The sequence below is a fragment of the Lampetra planeri genome, chromosome 22, assembly GCF_965212315.1.
Source record: "Lampetra planeri chromosome 22, kcLamPlan1.2.h2, whole genome shotgun sequence".
In the NCBI taxonomy this organism is placed as follows: Eukaryota; Metazoa; Chordata; class Hyperoartia; order Petromyzontiformes; family Petromyzontidae; genus Lampetra; species Lampetra planeri.
In genome coordinates, this window is record NC_136128.1 from 1,237,479 (window position 1) to 1,263,339 (window position 25,861).

The 25,861-nt window shown below is 48.3% G+C and overlaps 1 protein-coding gene across 1 annotated transcript in view; it reads left to right on the plus strand.

The window, feature by feature from the left end:
• Window positions 1-25,861, plus strand: part of LOC144725103 (collagen alpha-1(XII) chain-like) — a 319,564-nt gene that overhangs the window by 15,049 nt on the left and 278,654 nt on the right. Inside the window, 1 exon segment of the mRNA XM_078604576.1 lies at window positions 11,972-12,049. Coding sequence (XP_078460702.1) covers window positions 11,972-12,049 — 78 coding nt within the window.

Here is a 25,861-nt window from a genome sequence, read left to right on the forward strand (position 1 = left end):
CCTGGTTGATTACGTGTTTCAAAATGTGCTAAGTTAGAATTTTAAGTGTGAAAATTCCAAAGAGAGGACACAGGCAGAGAGAACAAATAGCCAGAAAGAAAAAGGATAAGCTTAAAACTTCCCCGTAGAAGTGGTTCAATCTTAATTTAGGAGCTTTCGTGACTGCAGGAATTATTCTTTGGTTCTTTTCGGTTAAGTCACGTCTAAAAATAAAATAATAAATTAAAATAACATATTACGACGTTTCGATTGCAACACAAGCAATCATCATCAGGTATAAAAGAAATAGCAACAAAAATCTAACTAGAAAACTATAGACAGACATACAAGCAGACAGACATCACAACGGCACACAGAGAGAGGACACAAATCGGCACAAAGAGAGGGGTCGTTTCTGTGACGTTCCCTTAAATATAGAGAGGGGGGGCGGGGACGGAGAGAGGGAGGGGGCAGGGAGAATTAGCATATCAATGAGTGTACGGCAACGTACTGCTGTTGCAAGTAAGATGACAATGTGGAACGGGCACGCAAAATTGAAAACGGGCACGCAAAATTGAAAATTAGGAGACAGGCACACGAAAATTAAATAACCTAGCAAAATATCGAAATGTGATGTAATACAACACAGAGAGTCGGTTAACACACAATTAACGCATAGCCTGGTTGATTACGTGTTTCAAAATGTGCTAAGTTAGAATTTTAAGTGTGAAAATTCCAAAGAGAGGACACAGGCAGAGAGAACAAATAGCCAGAAAGAAAAAGGATAAGCTTAAAACTTCCCCGTAGAAGTGGTTCAATCTTAATTTAGGAGCTTTCGTGACTGCAGGAATTATTCTTTGGTTCTTTTCGGTTAAGTCACGTCTAAAAATAAAATAATAAATTAAAATAACATATTACGACGTTTCGATTGCAACACAAGCAATCATCATCAGGTATAAAAGAAATAGCAACAAAAATCTAACTAGAAAACTATAGACAGACATACAAGCAGACAGACATCACAACGGTACACAGAGAGAGGACACAAATCGGCACAAAGAGAGGGGTCGTTTCTGTGACGGTCCCTTAAATATAGAGAGGGGGGGCGGGGACGGAGAGAGGGAGGGGGCAGGGAGAATTAGCATATCAATGAGTGTACGGCAACGTACTGCTGTTGCAAGTAAGATGACAATGTGGAACGGGCACGCAAAATTGAAAACGGGCACGCAAAATTGAAAATTAGGAGACAGGCACACGAAAATTAAATAACCTAGCAAAATATCGAAATGTGATGTAATACAACACAGAGAGTCGGTTAACACACAATTAACGCATAGCCTGGTTGATTACGTGTTTCAAAATGTGCTAAGTTAGAATTTTAAGTGTGAAAATTCCAAAGAGAGGACACAGGCAGAGAGAACAAATAGCCAGAAAGAAAAAGGATAAGCTTAAAACTTCCCCGTAGAAGTGGTTCAATCTTAATTTAGGAGCTTTCGTGACTGCAGGAATTATTCTTTGGTTCTTTTCGGTTAAGTCACGTCTAAAAATAAAATAATAAATTAAAATAACATATTACGACGTTTCGATTGCAACACAAGCAATCATCATCAGGTATAAAAGAAATAGCAACAAAAATCTAACTAGAAAACTATAGACAGACATACAAGCAGACAGACATCACAACGGCACACAGAGAGAGGACACAAATCGGCACAAAGAGAGGGGTCGTTTCTGTGACGGTCCCTTAAATATAGAGAGGGGGGGCGGGGACGGAGAGAGGGAGGGGGCAGGGAGAATTAGCATATCAATGAGTGTACGGCAACGTACTGCTGTTGCAAGTAAGATGACAATGTGGAACGGGCACGCAAAATTGAAAACGGGCACGCAAAATTGAAAATTAGGAGACAGGCACACGAAAATTAAATAACCTAGCAAAATATCGAAATGTGATGTAATACAACACAGAGAGTCGGTTAACACACAATTAACGCATAGCCTGGTTGATTACGTGTTTCAAAATGTGCTAAGTTAGAATTTTAAGTGTGAAAATTCCAAAGAGAGGACACAGGCAGAGAGAACAAATAGCCAGAAAGAAAAAGGATAAGCTTAAAACTTCCCCGTAGAAGTGGTTCAATCTTAATTTAGGAGCTTTCGTGACTGCAGGAATTATTCTTTGGTTCTTTTCGGTTAAGTCACGTCTAAAAATAAAATAATAAATTAAAATAACATATTACGACGTTTCGATTGCAACACAAGCAATCATCATCAGGTATAAAAGAAATAGCAACAAAAATCTAACTAGAAAACTATAGACAGACATACAAGCAGACAGACATCACAACGGCACACAGAGAGAGGACACAAATCGGCACAAAGAGAGGGGTCGTTTCTGTGACGGTCCCTTAAATATAGAGAGGGGGGGCGGGGACGGAGAGAGGGAGGGGGCAGGGAGAATTAGCATATCAATGAGTGTACGGCAACGTACTGCTGTTGCAAGTAAGATGACAATGTGGAACGGGCACGCAAAATTGAAAACGGGCACGCAAAATTGAAAATTAGGAGACAGGCACACGAAAATTAAATAACCTAGCAAAATATCGAAATGTGATGTAATACAACACAGAGAGTCGGTTAACACACAATTAACGCATAGCCTGGTTGATTACGTGTTTCAAAATGTGCTAAGTTAGAATTTTAAGTGTGAAAATTCCAAAGAGAGGACACAGGCAGAGAGAACAAATAGCCAGAAAGAAAAAGGATAAGCTTAAAACTTCCCCGTAGAAGTGGTTCAATCTTAATTTAGGAGCTTTCGTGACTGCAGGAATTATTCTTTGGTTCTTTTCGGTTAAGTCACGTCTAAAAATAAAATAATAAATTAAAATAACATATTACGACGTTTCGATTGCAACACAAGCAATCATCATCAGGTATAAAAGAAATAGCAACAAAAATCTAACTAGAAAACTATAGACAGACATACAAGCAGACAGACATCACAACGGCACACAGAGAGAGGACACAAATCGGCACAAAGAGAGGGGTCGTTTCTGTGACGGTCCCTTAAATATAGAGAGGGGGGGCGGGGACGGAGAGAGGGAGGGGGCAGGGAGAATTAGCATATCAATGAGTGTACGGCAACGTACTGCTGTTGCAAGTAAGATGACAATGTGGAACGGGCACGCAAAATTGAAAACGGGCACGCAAAATTGAAAATTAGGAGACAGGCACACGAAAATTAAATAACCTAGCAAAATATCGAAATGTGATGTAATACAACACAGAGAGTCGGTTAACACACAATTAACGCATAGCCTGGTTGATTACGTGTTTCAAAATGTGCTAAGTTAGAATTTTAAGTGTGAAAATTCCAAAGAGAGGACACAGGCAGAGAGAACAAATAGCCAGAAAGAAAAAGGATAAGCTTAAAACTTCCCCGTAGAAGTGGTTCAATCTTAATTTAGGAGCTTTCGTGACTGCAGGAATTATTCTTTGGTTCTTTTCGGTTAAGTCACGTCTAAAAATAAAATAATAAATTAAAATAACATATTACGACGTTTCGATTGCAACACAAGCAATCATCATCAGGTATAAAAGAAATAGCAACAAAAATCTAACTAGAAAACTATAGACAGACATACAAGCAGACAGACATCACAACGGCACACAGAGAGAGGACACAAATCGGCACAAAGAGAGGGGTCGTTTCTGTGACGGTCCCTTAAATATAGAGAGGGGGGGCGGGGACGGAGAGAGGGAGGGGGCAGGGAGAATTAGCATATCAATGAGTGTACGGCAACGTACTGCTGTTGCAAGTAAGATGACAATGTGGAACGGGCACGCAAAATTGAAAAGGGGCACGCAAAATTGAAAATTAGGAGACAGGCACACGAAAATTAAATAACCTAGCAAAATATCGAAATGTGATGTAATACAACACAGAGAGTCGGTTAACACACAATTAACGCATAGCCTGGTTGATTACGTGTTTCAAAATGTGCTAAGTTAGAATTTTAAGTGTGAAAATTCCAAAGAGAGGACACAGGCAGAGAGAACAAATAGCCAGAAAGAAAAAGGATAAGCTTAAAACTTCCCCGTAGAAGTGGTTCAATCTTAATTTAGGAGCTTTCGTGACTGCAGGAATTATTCTTTGGTTCTTTTCGGTTAAGTCACGTCTAAAAATAAAATAATAAATTAAAATAACATATTACGACGTTTCGATTGCAACACAAGCAATCATCATCAGGTATAAAAGAAATAGCAACAAAAATCTAACTAGAAAACTATAGACAGACATACAAGCAGACAGACATCACAACGGCACACAGAGAGAGGACACAAATCGGCACAAAGAGAGGGGTCGTTTCTGTGACGGTCCCTTAAATATAGAGAGGGGGGGCGGGGACGGAGAGAGGGAGGGGGCAGGGAGAATTAGCATATCAATGAGTGTACGGCAACGTACTGCTGTTGCAAGTAAGATGACAATGTGGAACGGGCACGCAAAATTGAAAACGGGCACGCAAAATTGAAAATTAGGAGACAGGCACACGAAAATTAAATAACCTAGCAAAATATCGAAATGTGATGTAATACAACACAGAGAGTCGGTTAACACACAATTAACGCATAGCCTGGTTGATTACGTGTTTCAAAATGTGCTAAGTTAGAATTTTAAGTGTGAAAATTCCAAAGAGAGGACACAGGCAGAGAGAACAAATAGCCAGAAAGAAAAAGGATAAGCTTAAAACTTCCCCGTAGAAGTGGTTCAATCTTAATTTAGGAGCTTTCGTGACTGCAGGAATTATTCTTTGGTTCTTTTCGGTTAAGTCACGTCTAAAAATAAAATAATAAATTAAAATAACATATTACGACGTTTCGATTGCAACACAAGCAATCATCATCAGGTATAAAAGAAATAGCAACAAAAATCTAACTAGAAAACTATAGACAGACATACAAGCAGACAGACATCACAACGGCACACAGAGAGAGGACACAAATCGGCACAAAGAGAGGGGTCGTTTCTGTGACGGTCCCTTAAATATAGAGAGGGGGGGCGGGGACGGAGAGAGGGAGGGGGCAGGGAGAATTAGCATATCAATGAGTGTACGGCAACGTACTGCTGTTGCAAGTAAGATGACAATGTGGAACGGGCACGCAAAATTGAAAACGGGCACGCAAAATTGAAAATTAGGAGACAGGCACACGAAAATTAAATAACCTAGCAAAATATCGAAATGTGATGCCTGTCTCCTAATTTTCAATTTTGCGTGCCCGTTTTCAATTTTGCGTGCCCGTTCCACATTGTCATCTTACTTGCAACAGCAGTACGTTGCCGTACACTCATTGATATGCTAATTCTCCCTGCCCCCTCCCTCTCTCCGTCCCCGCCCCCCCTCTCTATATTTAAGGGACCGTCACAGAAACGACCCCTCTCTTTGTGCCGATTTGTGTCCTCTCTCTGTGTGCCGTTGTGATGTCTGTCTGCTTGTATGTCTGTCTATAGTTTTCTAGTTAGATTTTTGTTGCTATTTCTTTTATACCTGATGATGATTGCTTGTGTTGCAATCGAAACGTCGTAATATGTTATTTTAATTTATTATTTTATTTTTAGACGTGACTTAACCGAAAAGAACCAAAGAATAATTCCTGCAGTCACGAAAGCTCCTAAATTAAGATTGAACCACTTCTACGGGGAAGTTTTAAGCTTATCCTTTTTCTTTCTGGCTATTTATTCTCTCTGCCTGTGTCCTCTCTTTGGAATTTTCACACTTAAAATTCTAACTTAGCACATTTTGAAACACGTAATCAACCAGGCTATGCGTTAATTGTGTGTTAACCGACTCTCTGTGTTGTATTACATCACATTTCGATATTTTGCTAGGTTATTTAATTTTCGTGTGCCTGTCTCCTAATTTTCAATTTTGCGTGCCCGTTTTCAATTTTGCGTGCCCGTTCCACATTGTCATCTTACTTGCAACAGCAGTACGTTGCCGTACACTCATTGATATGCTAATTCTCCCTGCCCCCTCCCTCTCTCCGTCCCCGCCCCCCCTCTCTATATTTAAGGGACCGTCACAGAAACGACCCCTCTCTTTGTGCCGATTTGTGTCCTCTCTCTGTGTGCCGTTGTGATGTCTGTCTGCTTGTATGTCTGTCTATAGTTTTCTAGTTAGATTTTTGTTGCTATTTCTTTTATACCTGATGATGATTGCTTGTGTTGCAATCGAAACGTCGTAATATGTTATTTTAATTTATTATTTTATTTTTAGACGTGACTTAACCGAAAAGAACCAAATAATAATTCCTGCAGTCACGAAAGCTCCTAAATTAAGATTGAACCACTTCTACGGGGAAGTTTTAAGCTTATCCTTTTTCTTTCTGGCTATTTGTTCTCTCTGCCTGTGTCCTCTCTTTGGAATTTTCACACTTAAAATTCTAACTTAGCACATTTTGAAACACGTAATCAACCAGGCTATGCGTTAATTGTGTGTTAACCGACTCTCTGTGTTGTATTACATCACATTTCGATATTTTGCTAGGTTATTTAATTTTCGTGTGCCTGTCTCCTAATTTTCAATTTTGCGTGCCCGTTTTCAATTTTGCGTGCCCGTTCCACATTGTCATCTTACTTGCAACAGCAGTACGTTGCCGTACACTCATTGATATGCTAATTCTCCCTGCCCCCTCCATCTCTCCGTCCCCGCCCCCCCTCTCTATATTTAAGGGACCGTCACAGAAACGACCCCTCTCTTTGTGCCGATTTGTGTCCTCTCTCTGTGTGCCGTTGTGATGTCTGTCTGCTTGTATGTCTGTCTATAGTTTTCTAGTTAGATTTTTGTTGCTATTTCTTTTATACCTGATGATGATTGCTTGTGTTGCAATCGAAACGTCGTAATATGTTATTTTAATTTATTATTTTATTTTTAGACGTGACTTAACCGAAAAGAACCAAAGAATAATTCCTGCAGTCACGAAAGCTCCTAAATTAAGATTGAACCACTTCTACGGGGAAGTTTTAAGCTTATCCTTTTTCTTTCTGGCTATTTGTTCTCTCTGCCTGTGTCCTCTCTTTGGAATTTTCACACTTAAAATTCTAACTTAGCACATTTTGAAACACGTAATCAACCAGGCTATGCGTTAATTGTGTGTTAACCGACTCTCTGTGTTGTATTACATCACATTTCGATATTTTGCTAGGTTATTTAATTTTCGTGTGCCTGTCTCCTAATTTTCAATTTTGCGTGCCCGTTTTCAATTTTGCGTGCCCGTTCCACATTGTCATCTTACTTGCAACAGCAGTACGTTGCCGTACACTCATTGATATGCTAATTCTCCCTGCCCCCTCCCTCTCTCCGTCCCCGCCCCCCCTCTCTATATTTAAGGGACCGTCACAGAAACGACCCCTCTCTTTGTGCCGATTTGTGTCCTCTCTCTGTGTGCCGTTGTGATGTCTGTCTGCTTGTATGTCTGTCTATAGTTTTCTAGTTAGATTTTTGTTGCTATTTCTTTTATACCTGATGATGATTGCTTGTGTTGCAATCGAAACGTCGTAATATGTTATTTTAATTTATTATTTTATTTTTAGACGTGACTTAACCGAAAAGAACCAAAGAATAATTCCTGCAGTCACGAAAGCTCCTAAATTAAGATTGAACCACTTCTACGGGGAAGTTTTAAGCTTATCCTTTTTCTTTCTGGCTATTTGTTCTCTCTGCCTGTGTCCTCTCTTTGGAATTTTCACACTTAAAATTCTAACTTAGCACATTTTGAAACACGTAATCAACCAGGCTATGCGTTAATTGTGTGTTAACCGACTCTCTGTGTTGTATTACATCACATTTCGATATTTTGCTAGGTTATTTAATTTTCGTGTGCCTGTCTCCTAATTTTCAATTTTGCGTGCCCGTTTTCAATTTTGCGTGCCCGTTCCACATTGTCATCTTACTTGCAACAGCAGTACGTTGCCGTACACTCATTGATATGCTAATTCTCCCTGCCCCCTCCCTCTCTCCGTCCCCGCCCCCCCTCTCTATATTTAAGGGACCGTCACAGAAACGACCCCTCTCTTTGTGCCGATTTGTGTCCTCTCTCTGTGTGCCGTTGTGATGTCTGTCTGCTTGTATGTCTGTCTATAGTTTTCTAGTTAGATTTTTGTTGCTATTTCTTTTATACCTGATGATGATTGCTTGTGTTGCAATCGAAACGTCGTAATATGTTATTTTAATTTATTATTTTATTTTTAGACGTGACTTAACCGAAAAGAACCAAAGAATAATTCCTGCAGTCACGAAAGCTCCTAAATTAAGATTGAACCACTTCTACGGGGAAGTTTTAAGCTTATCCTTTTTCTTTCTGGCTATTTGTTCTCTCTGCCTGTGTCCTCTCTTTGGAATTTTCACACTTAAAATTCTAACTTAGCACATTTTGAAACACGTAATCAACCAGGCTATGCGTTAATTGTGTGTTAACCGACTCTCTGTGTTGTATTACATCACATTTCGATATTTTGCTAGGTTATTTAATTTTCGTGTGCCTGTCTCCTAATTTTCAATTTTGCGTGCCCGTTTTCAATTTTGCGTGCCCGTTCCACATTGTCATCTTACTTGCAACAGCAGTACGTTGCCGTACACTCATTGATATGCTAATTCTCCCTGCCCCCTCCCTCTCTCCGTCCCCGCCCCCCCTCTCTATATTTAAGGGACCGTCACAGAAACGACCCCTCTCTTTGTGCCGATTTGTGTCCTCTCTCTGTGTGCCGTTGTGATGTCTGTCTGCTTGTATGTCTGTCTATAGTTTTCTAGTTAGATTTTTGTTGCTATTTCTTTTATACCTGATGATGATTGCTTGTGTTGCAATCGAAACGTCGTAATATGTTATTTTAATTTATTATTTTATTTTTAGACGTGACTTAACCGAAAAGAACCAAAGAATAATTCCTGCAGTCACGAAAGCTCCTAAATTAAGATTGAACCACTTCTACGGGGAAGTTTTAAGCTTATCCTTTTTCTTTCTGGCTATTTGTTCTCTCTGCCTGTGTCCTCTCTTTGGAATTTTCACACTTAAAATTCTAACTTAGCACATTTTGAAACACGTAATCAACCAGGCTATGCGTTAATTGTGTGTTAACCGACTCTCTGTGTTGTATTACATCACATTTCGATATTTTGCTAGGTTATTTAATTTTCGTGTGCCTGTCTCCTAATTTTCAATTTTGCGTGCCCGTTTTCAATTTTGCGTGCCCGTTCCACATTGTCATCTTACTTGCAACAGCAGTACGTTGCCGTACACTCATTGATATGCTAATTCTCCCTGCCCCCTCCCTCTCTCCGTCCCCGCCCCCCCTCTCTATATTTAAGGGACCGTCACAGAAACGACCCCTCTCTTTGTGCCGATTTGTGTCCTCTCTCTGTGTGCCGTTGTGATGTCTGTCTGCTTGTATGTCTGTCTATAGTTTTCTAGTTAGATTTTTGTTGCTATTTCTTTTATACCTGATGATGATTGCTTGTGTTGCAATCGAAACGTCGTAATATGTTATTTTAATTTATTATTTTATTTTTAGACGTGACTTAACCGAAAAGAACCAAAGAATAATTCCTGCAGTCACGAAAGCTCCTAAATTAAGATTGAACCACTTCTACGGGGAAGTTTTAAGCTTATCCTTTTTCTTTCTGGCTATTTGTTCTCTCTGCCTGTGTCCTCTCTTTGGAATTTTCACACTTAAAATTCTAACTTAGCACATTTTGAAACACGTAATCAACCAGGCTATGCGTTAATTGTGTGTTAACCGACTCTCTGTGTTGTATTACATCACATTTCGATATTTTGCTAGGTTATTTAATTTTCGTGTGCCTGTCTCCTAATTTTCAATTTTGCGTGCCCGTTTTCAATTTTGCGTGCCCGTTCCACATTGTCATCTTACTTGCAACAGCAGTACGTTGCCGTACACTCATTGATATGCTAATTCTCCCTGCCCCCTCCCTCTCTCCGTCCCCGCCCCCCCTCTCTATATTTAAGGGACCGTCACAGAAACGACCCCTCTCTTTGTGCCGATTTGTGTCCTCTCTCTGTGTGCCGTTGTGATGTCTGTCTGCTTGTATGTCTGTCTATAGTTTTCTAGTTAGATTTTTGTTGCTATTTCTTTTATACCTGATGATGATTGCTTGTGTTGCAATCGAAACGTCGTAATATGTTATTTTAATTTATTATTTTATTTTTAGACGTGACTTAACCGAAAAGAACCAAAGAATAATTCCTGCAGTCACGAAAGCTCCTAAATTAAGATTGAACCACTTCTACGGGGAAGTTTTAAGCTTATCCTTTTTCTTTCTGGCTATTTGTTCTCTCTGCCTGTGTCCTCTCTTTGGAATTTTCACACTTAAAATTCTAACTTAGCACATTTTGAAACACGTAATCAACCAGGCTATGCGTTAATTGTGTGTTAACCGACTCTCTGTGTTGTATTACATCACATTTCGATATTTTGCTAGGTTATTTAATTTTCGTGTGCCTGTCTCCTAATTTTCAATTTTGCGTGCCCGTTTTCAATTTTGCGTGCCCGTTCCACATTGTCATCTTACTTGCAACAGCAGTACGTTGCCGTACACTCATTGATATGCTAATTCTCCCTGCCCCCTCCCTCTCTCCGTCCCCGCCCCCCCTCTCTATATTTAAGGGACCGTCACAGAAACGACCCCTCTCTTTGTGCCGATTTGTGTCCTCTCTCTGTGTGCCGTTGTGATGTCTGTCTGCTTGTATGTCTGTCTATAGTTTTCTAGTTAGATTTTTGTTGCTATTTCTTTTATACCTGATGATGATTGCTTGTGTTGCAATCGAAACGTCGTAATATGTTATTTTAATTTATTATTTTATTTTTAGACGTGACTTAACCGAAAAGAACCAAAGAATAATTCCTGCAGTCACGAAAGCTCCTAAATTAACCTGAAATTATGCCGGCCATCCTGTGAATTAAGTAATTGTGCTAATTATGCAGGCAATTTAAAGTAATCCCGAGACAAAATAATTACTAACGGAGTTTCCCTTGTGGTTGGAAAAAATCCGACTCACAGCGAAGCGCACAAATGATTTGCTTCTAACATGAAGTGCAATGTTAAACAGGAACAGAGCAACCCAGCCATTTAGATTTGCAGTTGAGGAAGATTCCTGAGTAGCATCTGAAACAGCGCACAGTGTGGCATTGGCCAAGAATCCCGAGGCTGAAAGATTAGCCGCACTTTACTTAATTGGGAGTAAAGACACCGCAGCAGAAACTTCGTTACTTCTACTGCGAAAACTGGACAGGACCCTCCTGAGGAAGAGTCTTGAGACTCGGTGAGGATTATTACGGGTAAACAAGCTGAATAAAAATTGGAACAAAAAAGTATCTAATTATTCAGAGAGAAAAAAAACATGGAGAGGAGCCTGAATGGAGAATATGAGCTGGTAATGAAGGAGTCACTTGGTAAAGCCAAGCACACACAACCTGCCCCTGAGACTCACATCTGATGGGCCTCGTACAGCCACAGAGATCACGTAGACGTGCTGACACGTGCTGACACGTGTCGACATGACCTGACACAAGCTGACACCTGCTGACACCTGCTGACACGTGGTGACACGAGCTGACACCTGCTGACACGTGGTGACACGTGTTGACACGCGCTGACATGTAGTGACACGTGGTGACACGCGCTGACACGTGCTGACACGTGGTGACACGTGGTGACACGTGGTGACACGTAGTGACACGTGCTGACACGTGGTGACACATGGTGACACGAGCTGACACGTGCTGACACGTGCTGACACGTGCTGACACGTGGTGACACGTAGTGACACGTGGTGACAAGTGGTGACACGAGCTGACACGTGGTGACACGTGCTGACACGTGCTGACACGTGGTGACACGTGGTGACACGTAGTGACACGTGGTGACACGTGCTGACACGAGCTGACACGTGCTGACACGTGGTGACGTGTGCTCCATGATCGCAGTGGAGATGGTGCGCCCGGGAGGACCCCGAGGAGGCACGGACACAGGCGCCTCGCCAGAAGAGACGTCCGTCTCACAGGGTGAGTCACTCGGCTGCTGCTGCTGCTCGCCTTCACCTGCAGCCGTCGCGACTAGGCACAAACTAAAATTGGACTCAACTCGTAACGCTGCGGCACTTTTGTCATGCCCAGCGGCGCTGTTATACCGGACAGACTGCCTGGCCTCCCCGGCGAGCGGCAGATGGCAGTGCGGCAAGATCCATTGTTGCACCGCACTTCTATGCTCCCGCGCCTACGGCTCCGCGACATCACCGCTGCATCCAGCAGTGGATCGAACCGGGGGCCCCCCTGTGTGTAGCCCTAACAGACTGTTGGGGCGAGTGTCGCTAGCGAGCAACACATATGAAGGCCGGCACGGCACACCAGGGGTGCGAGGGCAGCACCACGCCTGGCCGCCTTTGTCTCCCCAGTGGTGATGCTTACACACCCCACCAGGTACTCATTTGAGTCGACCTAGGGGAGGCTCAACACCGGTTCAGATAATCACCACAGGCATTGCAATCGAACTCGCACATCCGATTAGCACGGTTGGCTATGTACGGCGCGAAAGAAGTGATACATACGCTGTCCACACAAGTGTACACATGCATGTGTGTAACATGCAAAGACACCGGCTCTCACATACATCGCGTGTGCATGGTCACACACCGGCGCGCATCATTGGTTCGCAGAGGACTGTAAGTGTAAAAAGCCCGCGGTGTTATACACATGCATCCGAACACGCATCTGCACGCACGGGCACCCAATGCGATGAGACATGAAACCCTCTTGCTATGATTGGAATAGGAACCCGTGCACAGTTATATATCACAGCGACACTGCCGCGGTCAGTTGGCCAAAATGTGCTCAAATTAGCGTGGCGTCCTCAGACAAGAGGACCAAGAATGCCGCTCGGCCTCACCTGCCGATGGCTTGGCGTGGTTCCTCAAAGTTCCGCGCTCCGGCGTGTTGTTCGTGATGACGGCACGTTCACGATCTCAGTGCGCGGAACGCGACGCCGGGAGCAGAGGAACGGCGCGCACCATGGCCACGGCTCTTCGACTCACCGGGACAACAAAAAAAAGTCGTGCATTCGCATGGATTCCGTGACGCTTGGCACGACTTGCGCGGGGCCTCAGAAGTGTTTCACTACAACGGTGTGGGCCTCTGGCGCCTCGTTGGGCGCATGTCTGTGATGGCCAGGTCGCTTCTGAAACAGAAGTTAACAGCTCAGAGCGCTTTGCCTGGTAGGATGGGAATGGTTTAGTTGAGTGTGTGTGAGTATACTCAACACTGCTATCGTATTTGTGGGCTGTCTGTCGTCGTAAGGTTTTTACCCGCCCATACTGGACATCTTTTGAACTGAGCTTTGTAACTCATCGGATTCCTCGTGCAGCATGAATGAGGGTTCTCATTCTGGCTGCCCTGGACGGCTCTGCAGGCAGCGCGGTGATTCTCAGTGGCCGGGTTAATTCTCGTGGGCAAGGTCCCCCAGCAGCAACACGACTCGACACGGGAGGTCGGTTCGCGTTGGACGTCGTCGTGATGAGAGTCACCGTGACCCGCCCCCCCTCCTCCGCCTCACCTTTCGATGGTTCGGGTGCACGGATGAACAGACACAGAGAGAGAGAGCTCACACGTGCACACGTTCACTCTCAGTTGCAACGCGTTACAGTGAGGACCGTTGGCACTTGGTCTAAAATAGTTTAATTATTTAATTCAACCTCTGCGTCTCATCCCGTTCCGCTACTCAGCCAGAGATTTAGTTTTGTTCACCGAGGCCGCTGCTGCTGCTGTTGATTACACAGCCTCGGTGCTCTGCTGTGTCCAGCACAGGCGCAGTGATAACCGGCGGGGCGTTTCTAACGAAGCGGTCGACACTCTCTGCCTACTCGCGCCTGCTGCTCTCTGCTTGATTGTAGAGGCAGCGCTGTGCGGAGCGGTGGTGCAGCGGTTAGCGCGCTGCGCTGCGAACCCGGCGACCCGGGTTCGAGTCCCTTTCACACGGCGAACTTTATCTGAACCGGTTGTGGGCCTCTCATAGGTCGACTCGGCCTCAAATGAGTTCATCGTGCGGTGTGTAAAAACATCGTCACTTGGGACACAAAGGTCGTGGCGCTGGCCACCCACCCCCTCGTGTGCTGTGCCGGCCTCCATGGGTACTCGCTAACAGCACTTGCCCCTACAGTCTGTTCAGGCTATGGGGGGTGGGGTGATCTTTGTCTTTGTGGGCGTAATAGAGGAAGGATACTTAAATCGGCCGTGGGTAGGCGAGGTGTGAGGGAGCTGCCCAGGCGAACGAGACGGTGCCTCTTGGGTTGGTCCAACCACGGTCCCAGCCACGTGCCGACGTTGACCCAACGTTGTGCGGCGAGGCGAACGAGACGACGGCTCTCGTAGCGGAAGTGATCAGAACCACCACCACCATCAGAATCGTGATTTGCAGCGGAGGCATCCGACGAGCCACAAAGATCTTTCTTTTAGCAGTCGTCATCGCAAGTGTGCCGGCGTGCACTCGGGATCAGGGGCAGCAAGCGAGCGCAATCAACCCCCCCCCCCCCGCCCTGTATTATGGATGATATTGGTCGCGAAAGTCTGCGTGTTAAACTGGCGTTAGCCTGCGTCCGCGTGAACATTCCACCAAGCCCGCAGACACTCCGAGTCATGGAAACACAGAGCCCTGCTCGCCCCGAGCCCTCATTACCTCGTCGCTGGCACGAGGAGCCAAGTTGATCGGCGCGCGAGCGAGCGTCTGAACGCGCGCGCGCGTCCTCTTCGTGGGTTCAATGCCGGCACGAGGCCGTGGCCGCTCCGTGCGGGTTACCTGGCCGCGAGTTTAGTCGTTCCTCGCTTAACGCGGTGGTGGTGGTGGTCGTCGTCGTCGATTGCGTTCCTGAAAAGTTCCGCGTTACGCGAAAAACGCGTTCCTCGAAAACAGCTTGGGCGAGATACGTAAATGATGTGTTAACGATGAGCGCACACGCAGTCGAGATTGTGGCAACAATGAACTGAGGGTACACCGCCACGTTACCCGATCATTCCGCGTACTGTATCACTGTACCGCTTAGCTTAAGAAAGTACCCTAGTGCGTTGTCGACCGTTCAGAAACCGCGTTACAACGGTGTGTGTATCACGTTATAACGGTGCGCATATCGCGTTATAACTGTGCGCATATTGCGTTATAACGGTGTGTGTACCGCGTTACAACGGTGTGTGTACCGCGTTGTAATGGTGCCGGGCTCCGTGGTATAACGGTGCGCGTTTCCGCGTAATAACGGACGCGTTGTGCGAAACGTGTTCCCGAATAGAAGAATCGCGTCGCAGCGAAAACGCGCTGTGCGAACAGCGCGCGTTCAACAAGGACTGACCGTACTTCCCCCCGCGTGTCAGTGCAGGGCGGTGAGGGCGGGCAGTGCAGACCGCCTGCTTGTGCGCGGTGGTCGCCCACGCAACCACCATGCAGGTTCAAACCTGCTGAGCTTGCGAGGTCTTAACGAGATCGGGCGCAATCGGGGTGATGTGGCCATGCATCATCAGCAGCATCATCAGCAAATATTCAGCGGTCACGACGCAGCCGTGACCGCTCGGCGTGGGCCGGCCACGCCGCTCAGGCTGCACCACGTGGTGCGTGCCCCCCATGAGGCTCTCGCTCACCCAGGGTGAAGGGGGGGGGGGGTCCCACAGCATCGCTGCGTGCCTCTGCTGCTGTATGCTCGTGGTGGAGCTGTGTTCAAATGTGGGCAGCGGTGGGGCAGTTGTTACGGACCCAGTGACCAGAGTTGGATTCCCGATCACGGCTTTCATCAGTTACATAGGCCTCCCATGGGTGAACTCAGCCTCAAGTGAGTTCCTGGTCGCGGTGTGTAGACATCAGCACTCGGGGGACGAAGGCGGCCGGGCGTAGTGCTCCTCATATCACTGCCCCCAAGTGCCCGGGTTGCCGTGGCGGCCTTCTTAGATGCGCGCTAAGAGCACTTGCCCCGACAGCCTGTGGAGGCTACACAGGAGGGATCTTTGTCTCTGTGGCTCTTCTGAAGCAGACGCTTGCTGCGCAGGTTTTTTTTTAACTGCAGCTGCACCTTCACGCGACCTTAAATCACGCGCTCCGCACGAACGCCCCTCTCATAGAACACGGCGAGGCGCGCATTGAACTCTCCCCCCGCTATTGAACCCTCCGCGCTAATGCTGCCGGCCCTGTCTGCCCGTGGCGCCGGAGAGCTGTGGCTACGTTGTGGCTGCGCGTGTTCGTGCCCGCCTCGCGCGCAGCAGACGATGCCGTCCCAGGCTGACAGTGGCTCCTCGTCTGGCCATGCGAATTCTCGTCGTCGTCGCAACGACCTCGTCAAACGCCGCGTACAGCTGGTGGTATGGGGTGGGTGGGTGGATGGAGGCTGTGGACTCGGGAGGAGGCATGGGGGGGGGGGGGCGAGCGAGACGCGAGCGAGACGCGAGCGAGACCGCTTCATAGGCGGGAGCCCTCGCCGTGAGTCGACGCTCAGCTGCAGTGGAAACAGCAGCAGCAGCAGCGTACTCGCTAAGCCATTCCAGAGGCTCCTCGCTTACCCAGAACTCGATGGCACTGCAGCAACTTGGCCGCCGTGTCGGTGATAATAATACTTTTTTTTGCGGAGTGAAAAGTTGAAAAAATATACCAAGTGAGAAGTGAGCGGTCCGAGAGAGCGCTGTGCGGCTGATGATGATGATGCTGCTGCTGCTGATGATGATGTTGCTGCTGCTGATGATGATGATATCGTGAAGCGGAGCGTGTAGAACCGCGTGGAGCTCGCACCACGGTCCGATCCGGCACGACCCTCAGCTGCATTCACGATCCCTCGACGTCAGTAGCGCAGCTAGCGTGGGGGCCAGGGGGTGCCTTGGACTCTACTGTTGGTCGAAGCTCCGCGTTGGGGTCCTCTTGACAACCACCACGAGATGGGTTCTCAAAAACAGTGTACAAGAACAAAAACTTCATTAAAACGCGGGTTAATTTTGTTGGATGAAAATGCTTTCATTTCCGTTCCACGTCATATTGCGAACAGATACTCGGAAGCCGCAGTGGCTCCATGCTGCGGAGACGGAACGCCCCGCAGCGTTCAATATTCGAGACCCCGAGCGCAGCGATGCGACGAGGCAAGAGGAGACGCAGATTAACGACGGCCTCGAGGTGCGGCCGTGCGTGACAAATCCAACATCGGGGCCCCACGTGGCCGATGTTACGACGCCGCTTCTTGGCGCACGGTCCCGTGAGCGAGGCGCCCTTTGCCGATGCGCGCTGGGCTGCTGTGGGCGCGCTATCAGGGAGAAAGCAGCAGCAGAGATGCTCCATCTGGGCAGAGCAAATGAAGGTCAAATCCTGACTGAAGGCTTTCGTGACTGCAGGAATTCATATGCTTTGGGTCTTTCGGTAAAGTCACGTAGATAAGTTCAAAGAAAATGACAAAAAATAACAAAAAGCTACGTTTCGATCGCAACACAAGCGGCCGTCTTCATCAGGAGAAGGGGGGTTGGCTTATGTTTAGGTTAGCTAACCCCCCTTTTCCTGATGACGACCGCTTGTGTTGCGGACGAAACGTCGTAGTTTTTTGTTATTTTCTTTGAACCTATCTACGTGACTTTACCGAAAGACCCAAAGAACACAAATTTTAGGTCGTTTAGAATCGGCCGTGCGTTACAGGCGAGACGCGAAGCACGGCACGTGAAGTGAGTGTACAATGTCCAGCCCTTTTGTCAACCCATTGCTGGGTGAAGGCCCCCCCACGCCGTGCGGGTCAAAGGGGTTATTAGACCATACTTCACCGCACTGGTCAGTGTGGTGAAGTATGTACGTACACCAGTTGATGTTTTTTTAACTTTCCTCTGCTGCCCAAACACGTTGCCCCGCAGCCTATAACACCTGTTGTTTATGCGCGGTGGTCGCCCATCCAAGCAGTATCCAAGCCCAAATCTGCTTAGCTTCCAAGACGCGATGAGATGAAAGCGTCATCTTAGATTAATGTTTAAAAGATTAGCTATTGCAGAATCATCGCACGTGGTATGCTCATCCTACTTTGTACCCATCTAACTTGGACGTAGAACACTCATTCGTTGGCTGAAAACATCTGCATAGATAGGAGAGTGCCAGAGCTTGGGCAATTGTTGGTAGCGTCGACTCTTTACCACCTGCTTGTCTGTTGTTAGATTGTGAGAGATGCGATTTGCATGAACAATTAATTTAACATTATTTTTCATATTTTATTGTTGTAACATCAGAGGTTCGTCTTCCGTTTTCCTTATGCGATGATTTAAGTGCATTATGTGTAAGTGTTGCTGCATTTGCAGTGGTGCACAAGCGCAAAAAACAAAAACAATAACTACATACATTCGTCAATAACACCGTGGCCTTAAAATGGGAAAAATATAATAGACGACGTTTCGCGCAATGGTCCTTCTTCAGGATGATGTTTGTGCTGTGAAAAAAGGGTCACTGCCTGAAACACCACCGCGTTATTGGCGAATGTATGGAGTCTTCGTCGATAATTATAAGTCATCAATCGATCACCAATGAGCGGTTCGATTAGTCGACACATGGGGGAAAAGCAGGGGAAAACATGTCCCATCAGCCTCGGCTGCTCTGGTTTACAGCAGCAGCAGCAGCCGCGAGCGAGCAGCCTGTCCGACTCCCGCCGAGGCTTTGGAAGTTTTCCCTTTTGACAAAACCGCAGCGGGAGACTGCGGCGTGCGTGTTACGTTACACGGGGTGCGCAAACAGCACGAACCCGAGCCACGTGAAGGTATGAGCAATGAGGAATGTACCTGCGCGCGCGTGTGTGTGTGTGTGCACGCGCGTGTGTGTGTGTGTGCGCGCGCTCGTGTGTGTGTGCGCGCGCGCGTGTGTGTGTGCGCGCGTGTGTGTGTGCGCGCGCGCGTGTGTGTGCGCGCGCGCGTGTGTGTGCGCGCACGCTCGTGTGTGCGCACGCGCGTGTGTGCGCACGCGCGTGTGTGCGCACGCGCGCGTGAGCAGCACGAAGTCGCGCCGCGGCGAGCCACGGGCTGGCTCGTCTCAGCGCAGGTCCGAGTTGGATGGCGCGCAGTGCGAGCCGTCCAGAGCCATAGTCGCTGTCAGTGAGGCCGCCTTCCTGCTCACGACGAGCCCGGGGTGATGCCGCCCTCTCTCTCCTCCACCCATTGAGAGGACTCAAGTGGAAATGAGCACCACCACGCCCTCACTTGTGTAGCGAGGTCAACTGAGTCGCAGACGAACTCTTGGAGGCAAACACATTTATTTGACACCAACACACGGGGGTAACTGCCCCTTAACAGAATAACAACCTATGGTGGTGACCACCAGGCTAACTACGCTAATCACACAGTAACTAGCTACAACGGACCGGACCACAGCTGGTCCACGTGTTGGAGACTCGGTAGAACGTAGATTCTTCAGGATGAACAACAGCGCCGGTCCCTCTGGGGGACCCGGCTTCTATCCTCTGCGGCGTGGCTGGCCCCGCCCTTGGCCACGCCCACCTTCCAGAACCCTCGAGCAGGATCTCGACCCTGACCACGTGACCACCCCTAGCCCCCAGTTGGGGCCCCTTTGTAGACTTAGCCGGTTACGTGTCCTCTGAGGTCAACCAGAGTGCCACGGCCCTGAGTCACCCCATTCCCGTGGCCGGCACTCCCACACCCTATCCTGTAGGGGCCGGCACTGCACGCCGAGCGTGGTGCCATCCAGCGGTGTCGATCAGCGCTCACCGAGCCCCTCTAGGGCCGCTATTGCACCCACACCACGTGGTGTCCGCGATGTCGCCACACTGCACGCCGTGCCTCTCTAGGGCCGGCATCACACAGTGACATGTCACTCCACTTGTATTGGCACCCATTCACTGGTCGCTCGCCCACTCACCGGTGATCAGTCGCTTCCGTGTCACGCTTCTCTCGCTACTGCCATGGTGACTGTGCCCGTGAACTTCACCCATTGATTCCCAGAGGTGTGGACTCGAGTCATGTGACTTGGACTCGAGTCAGACTCGAGTCATGAATTTGATGACTTGCGACTCGACTTGGACTTGCATAACAATGACTTTGTCCCACCTATGAGATGTGGACTCGAGTCATGTGACTTGGACTCGAGTCAGACTCGAGTCATGAATTTGATGACTTGCGACTCGACTTGGACTTGCATAACAATGACTTTGTCCCACCTCTGTTGATTCCTCTACCCGTGTTGACTGGTTCGTCTCATTCATACGATGTTCAACCACCACACGACAGGTCACGACAACGCACTCACTCTCACCAATTCACTCACCCACTCCATCACTCACTTAACTCATTCACGCATTCACCCACTCGCCACGCTGCAGCTCACCTCACGTCTCTGTCTGCGTCTTCCCTGGCTCTGGGATTTACTCCTCCCATTCAAGAAACACGTCACATTCTAGATTTGAAGCTTTCGTGACGGCAAGGAATCATATTCTTAGGTTTTTTCGGTAAAAGTCACGTAGATAAAACATCAAAATTAATGAAAATAAAATAAAATAAAAATAAAAAACAAAAACAAAAATCACGACGTTTCGGAGGCAACACAAGTCTCCGTCATCACGTGGGACCGTCACAGCTGAATTAGCTGCATTAAGTGAGGCCACTTGATGCAGCTAATTCGGCTGTGACGGTCCCACCTGATGACGGAGACTTGTGTTGCCTCCGAAACGTCGTGATTTTTTTCTATTTTTTATTTTTTTATTTTATTTTATTTTCATTAATTTTGATGTTTTACCTACGTGACTTTACCGAAAAAACCTAAGAATATAAAACACGTCACACTCTCGTAGATTACAGCCTCGAGAGTGCTGTTTGTTTCTACTTCACCACGCTGGTCGCTGAGACGTGGTGAAGGTTGTGTGGGGGCAGAGCCGTTTCAGATATCACTCGTCACTCATATTTGCCGTAGCTGGGAATCTAATTCAGGTCGCTGGGTTCCTATGGCAGGTTCGTGTTGTTGATGTGATACGACAAAGACGGTCGCGCTGGGTGGGACGTGTGGGCAGGATGGAGGGAGGATCGGTTACCGAGACCGGAATTGGAGCGGTCTCCACGAGGCTTGCGACCAAGGAGAAGAGAAGGCCTCAGAGGGCACGGTGGAGAGCGCAGATCCTAGAGGCCGTCCCTCGACCGTGCAGCAGCTGGCGGATCTGGCAGAGGGCAGAAAGCGTTGGCTATGAGGTGCGGTGGTGGCATTAGCGGCTTTGGTCATGACAGCGGCTGATCTCTGTATGGACGACCACCGTTGCCCGATCACGAAGTGGTTCTCACTTCATGGAACCCATAGAGACGGCGGTGAGTGAAGTCGTCGCTGACCGGTATTTGAACTCGGACTCTTCCAACCGCGCACCGAGTGTCTAAACAGACCACCCGGCCGGATGCGCTACCATTAGAAAACGTTCGTCTGCCTTGTTTTACCCTCTTGCGTCTGCAGAGCCGGGGTCTAATGCGTTTTGTGGATGCGTCTCTGACAAAGCCGCCTTTGACCGTGCAGCGCGAATGCTAGAAGGGGCCACATATTTCCGGATGCTTTTCTATAATGACTTTTAAAATACATTGGTGGGTGGAGACCAATCATGCGGCTCTTCCCCCACGTGTGTCTGTCTTACGCGCACGGCTCGTCCACCCACCAGAGGGGACGACGCGAGATTCCAAAGAAAAGTCTCTTGAGGCTGCCTTCGGCGGATATCCTCGCCATGTGTCCAAACAGATGCTCCTTTGTAAGTCGCAATTTTGTGTCTGCGCGAGACGTTCCCTTCACGCCACTCTCCCCGACGAAGCGCCCGAGCACTCCGCACATCCACACACTCCACACATCCATACGCATCACACACTCCACACATCCACACGCATCACGCATCTCCACACATCCACACGCATCGCGCATCTCCACACATCCACACGCATCACGCATCTCTACACATCCACACACATCACGCATCTCTACACATCCACACACATCACGCATCTCTACACATCCACACACATCACGCATCTCTACACATCCACACACATCACGCATCTCTACACATCCACACGCATCGCGCATCTCTACACATCCACACGCATCACGCATCTCTACACATCCACACACATCACGCATCTCTACACATCCACACGCATCATGCATCTCTACAAATCCACACGCATCGCGCATCTCTACACATCCACACACATCGCGCATCTCTACACATCCACACACATCACGCATCTCTACACATCCACACGCATCACGCATCTCTACACATCCACACACATCACGCATCTCTACACATCCACACGCATCTCTACACATCCACACACATCACGCATCTCTACACATCCACACGCATCACGCATCTCTACACATCCACACACATCACGCATCTCTACACATCCACACGCATCACGGATCTCTACACATCCACACGCATCACGCATCTCCACACATCCACACACATCACGCATCTCTACACATCCACACGCATCACGCATCTCTACACATCCACACACATCGCGCATCTCCACACATCCACACACATCGCGCATCTCTACACATCCACACACATCGCGCATCTCTACACATCCACACGCATCGCGCATCTCTACACATCCACACGCATCACGCATCTCTACACATCCACACGCATCACGCATCTCTACACATCCACACGCATCACGCATCTCTACACATCCACACGCATCATGCATCTCTACACATCCACACGCATCACGCATCTCTACACATCCACACGCATCGCGCATCTCTACACATCCACACACATCACGCATCTCTACACATCCACACGCATCACGCATCTCCACACATCCACACATATCACGCATCTCTACACATCTACACACATCACGCATCTCTACACATCCACACGCATCACGCATCTCTACACATCCACACGCATCACGCATCTCCACACATCCACACATATCACGCATCTCTACACATCCACACGCATCACGCATCTCTACACATCCACACACATCACGCATCTCTACACATCCATACGCATCACGCATCTTTACACATCCACACGCATCGCGCATCTCTACACATCCACACGCATCACGCATCTCTACACATCCACACGCATCACGCATCTCTACACATCCACACACATCACGCATCTCTACACATCCACACGCATCACGCATCTCTACACATCCACACGCATCGCGCATCTCTACACATCCACACGCATCACGCATCTCTACACATCCACACGCATCGCGCATCTCTACACATCCACACGCATCATGCATCTCTACACATCCACACGCATCACGCATCTCTACACATCCACACACATCACGCATCTCTACACATCCACACGCATCACGCATCTCTACACATCCACACACATCACGCATCTTTACACATCCACACGCATCGCGCATCTCTACACATCCACACACATCACGCATCTCTACACATCCACACGCATCACGCATCTCTACACATCCACACACATCACGCATCTCTACACATCCACACACATCACGCATCTCTACACATCCACACACATCACGCATCTCTACACATCCACACACATCACGCATCTCTACACATCCACACACATCACGCATCTCTACACATCCACACGCATCACGCATCTATACACATCCACACACATCACGCATCTCTACACATCCACACCCATCACGCATCTCTACACATCCACACGCATCGCGCATCTCTACACATCCACACCCATCACGCATCTCTACACATCCACACCCATCACGCATCTCTACACATCCACACGCATCGCGCATCTCCACACATCCACACGCATCGCGCATCTCTACACATCCACACCCATTACGCATCTCTACACATCCACACCCATCACGCATCTCTACACATCCACACGCATCGCGCATCTCCACACATCCACACGCATCGCGCATCTCCCCGCATCTCGGCGAATCCGCACGAGCTGCTCTGTCGACTTTGAAATCAAAACTCTTTTCTCAGCCGCAACCCAAACCCCCGACCGCCGCGCTCCCCCTCAGCCCTCCGCCACCACCACCCCCAGCCGCCCCCAGCGCGGCCGCCCGGCTCGTGTCAGGGTCAATTTGTCGGCCTCGTCTCCTCGGCGCAGGGCCGCGCCGTCATTAGCAGACGGATCCCAGCAGCGCCGAGCGAGGCGGCGGCTGCTGGCCGCGTGGCGCGCCGCCAAACATTTGCAATATTTTCCACACAAAACTCCTAAATGTGTTACAACTTTAAAAAGGTATTTCGGTTGTAAAAATAGACGAGGTTTCAGCGTTTTGCGGCGTGCCATGCGTACGGGCCAAATCGGGGTTTGCCGTACGCCCGAGGATCGCCTTGGGGTTTCGCTCGCTCGACGCGTGTCGCTGTCTCGCTTGGACTCACCTGCCTGGAGCTCGCCGTCTTTCTCGAGGTTTTTGTTGCAACACGGTCGCCAAGTAAAAGGAACATTGTATTGTTAATATTTCACCAGGTAAGACCCACTGAGCTGTACAACTCTTTGTTGGTAGCGACCTGGCCACAAATGATAGGTCAACGAAGTTGCTTATCACGTGGAAATAGCAACCAAATACTCTTGATGGTGATTCTAAATGTGGAGGGGAAAGCCGGAGGACCCGGAGAAAAACAACGCGACCACGGGGAGAGCACAAAAACTCCAAATATACAGCAGGCGTCGTCAGGGTCGGGATCGAACCCATGACCTCATGTATACCAGTTAATATCTCCTAGCCACCGTGGCGCCCCTGATGATTGTGGAAGGAGCACGACTATAAAATGCTTGAGGGTGTGTGCACGTCGGGCAGCTATTGCAGGCGGACCAGAGCACCAGCGATGCAATACCGAACACGGCGCAACGAGGAGATTTGGCGCAGCGTTCACCACGCTGTCCTGTGAACCGGGCGGACCTGAGTGTGATTCGTGGCCGAGTTGTTTCTGAAACGGTCCTGAGACCCTCCTTCACCCACTCACACTGGCAACCCCCATGCCAATGCGGGTTGGTGAAGGACCAAGCGTGGTCAAGTTGAGGCCTGCATCCAGCAGTAGGTTGATTGAGAGAGGGCCTGTGACTTATGCGATGTGTTACATTATGTTATCAAGGTAGGGGATTGAAGGGGGGCTCTGTTCGGGCTGAGTAATCGCTGGCAAGTCCGGCAATGAACGCGAGGCGTCGGACGTGAAAGGCAGGAATCAAACCTCGGGGTTTTGAGAGGAGGGGAATTTTAAAAGGCAAAAGGGCAGCCCTGCAATGTCTCGCTCACGCCACTGCTGGTGGAAGAGCCTCCACTAAGAAGGAGCTCCAAAGATCCCCCACGAGAGGGTATTTGGCCTACTCTTCCACCCTAGCCGGACACTTTGGAAGAGTTTGACAATACCCACACTTTACCCCAATAACTGTGGCGCGCTGTGGTGAGCTCACTCATACTGCGGCGTGCCGGGTGGAGAAAGGTGGCGGCAGTGTGGGGAAGGGGGCGGGGTGTGGGTTGGGGGGTGATATGAGAAACTCGCACCGCTGTTTAAACTTCCACGCCCGGAGATCGAATCGACATCCGGCGACCTCTGTCAGAACCGGTGCCCGGCCACTGACTGCCCCCTGATCCCATCCGCGGTCGGGCTGCCCGCTACCGCGTTGTCATGACAACGTTTGGAAGGGGTTGGGGGGGGGACAGAACAAAAACCTAAAAAACTAATTTTATTTCCTTGTCATTTGGTTACTCTGAAAGAAATGAAAATAACGTTTTGTAAAATAACAGCCGCTCAAGCAAGCATTGGACTCGCTTGTAAATGCATCGCAGGATAGCGGCGGAGTTTGCTGCTGGCACCGAGCCAAGGGGAGTTGCGCGAAT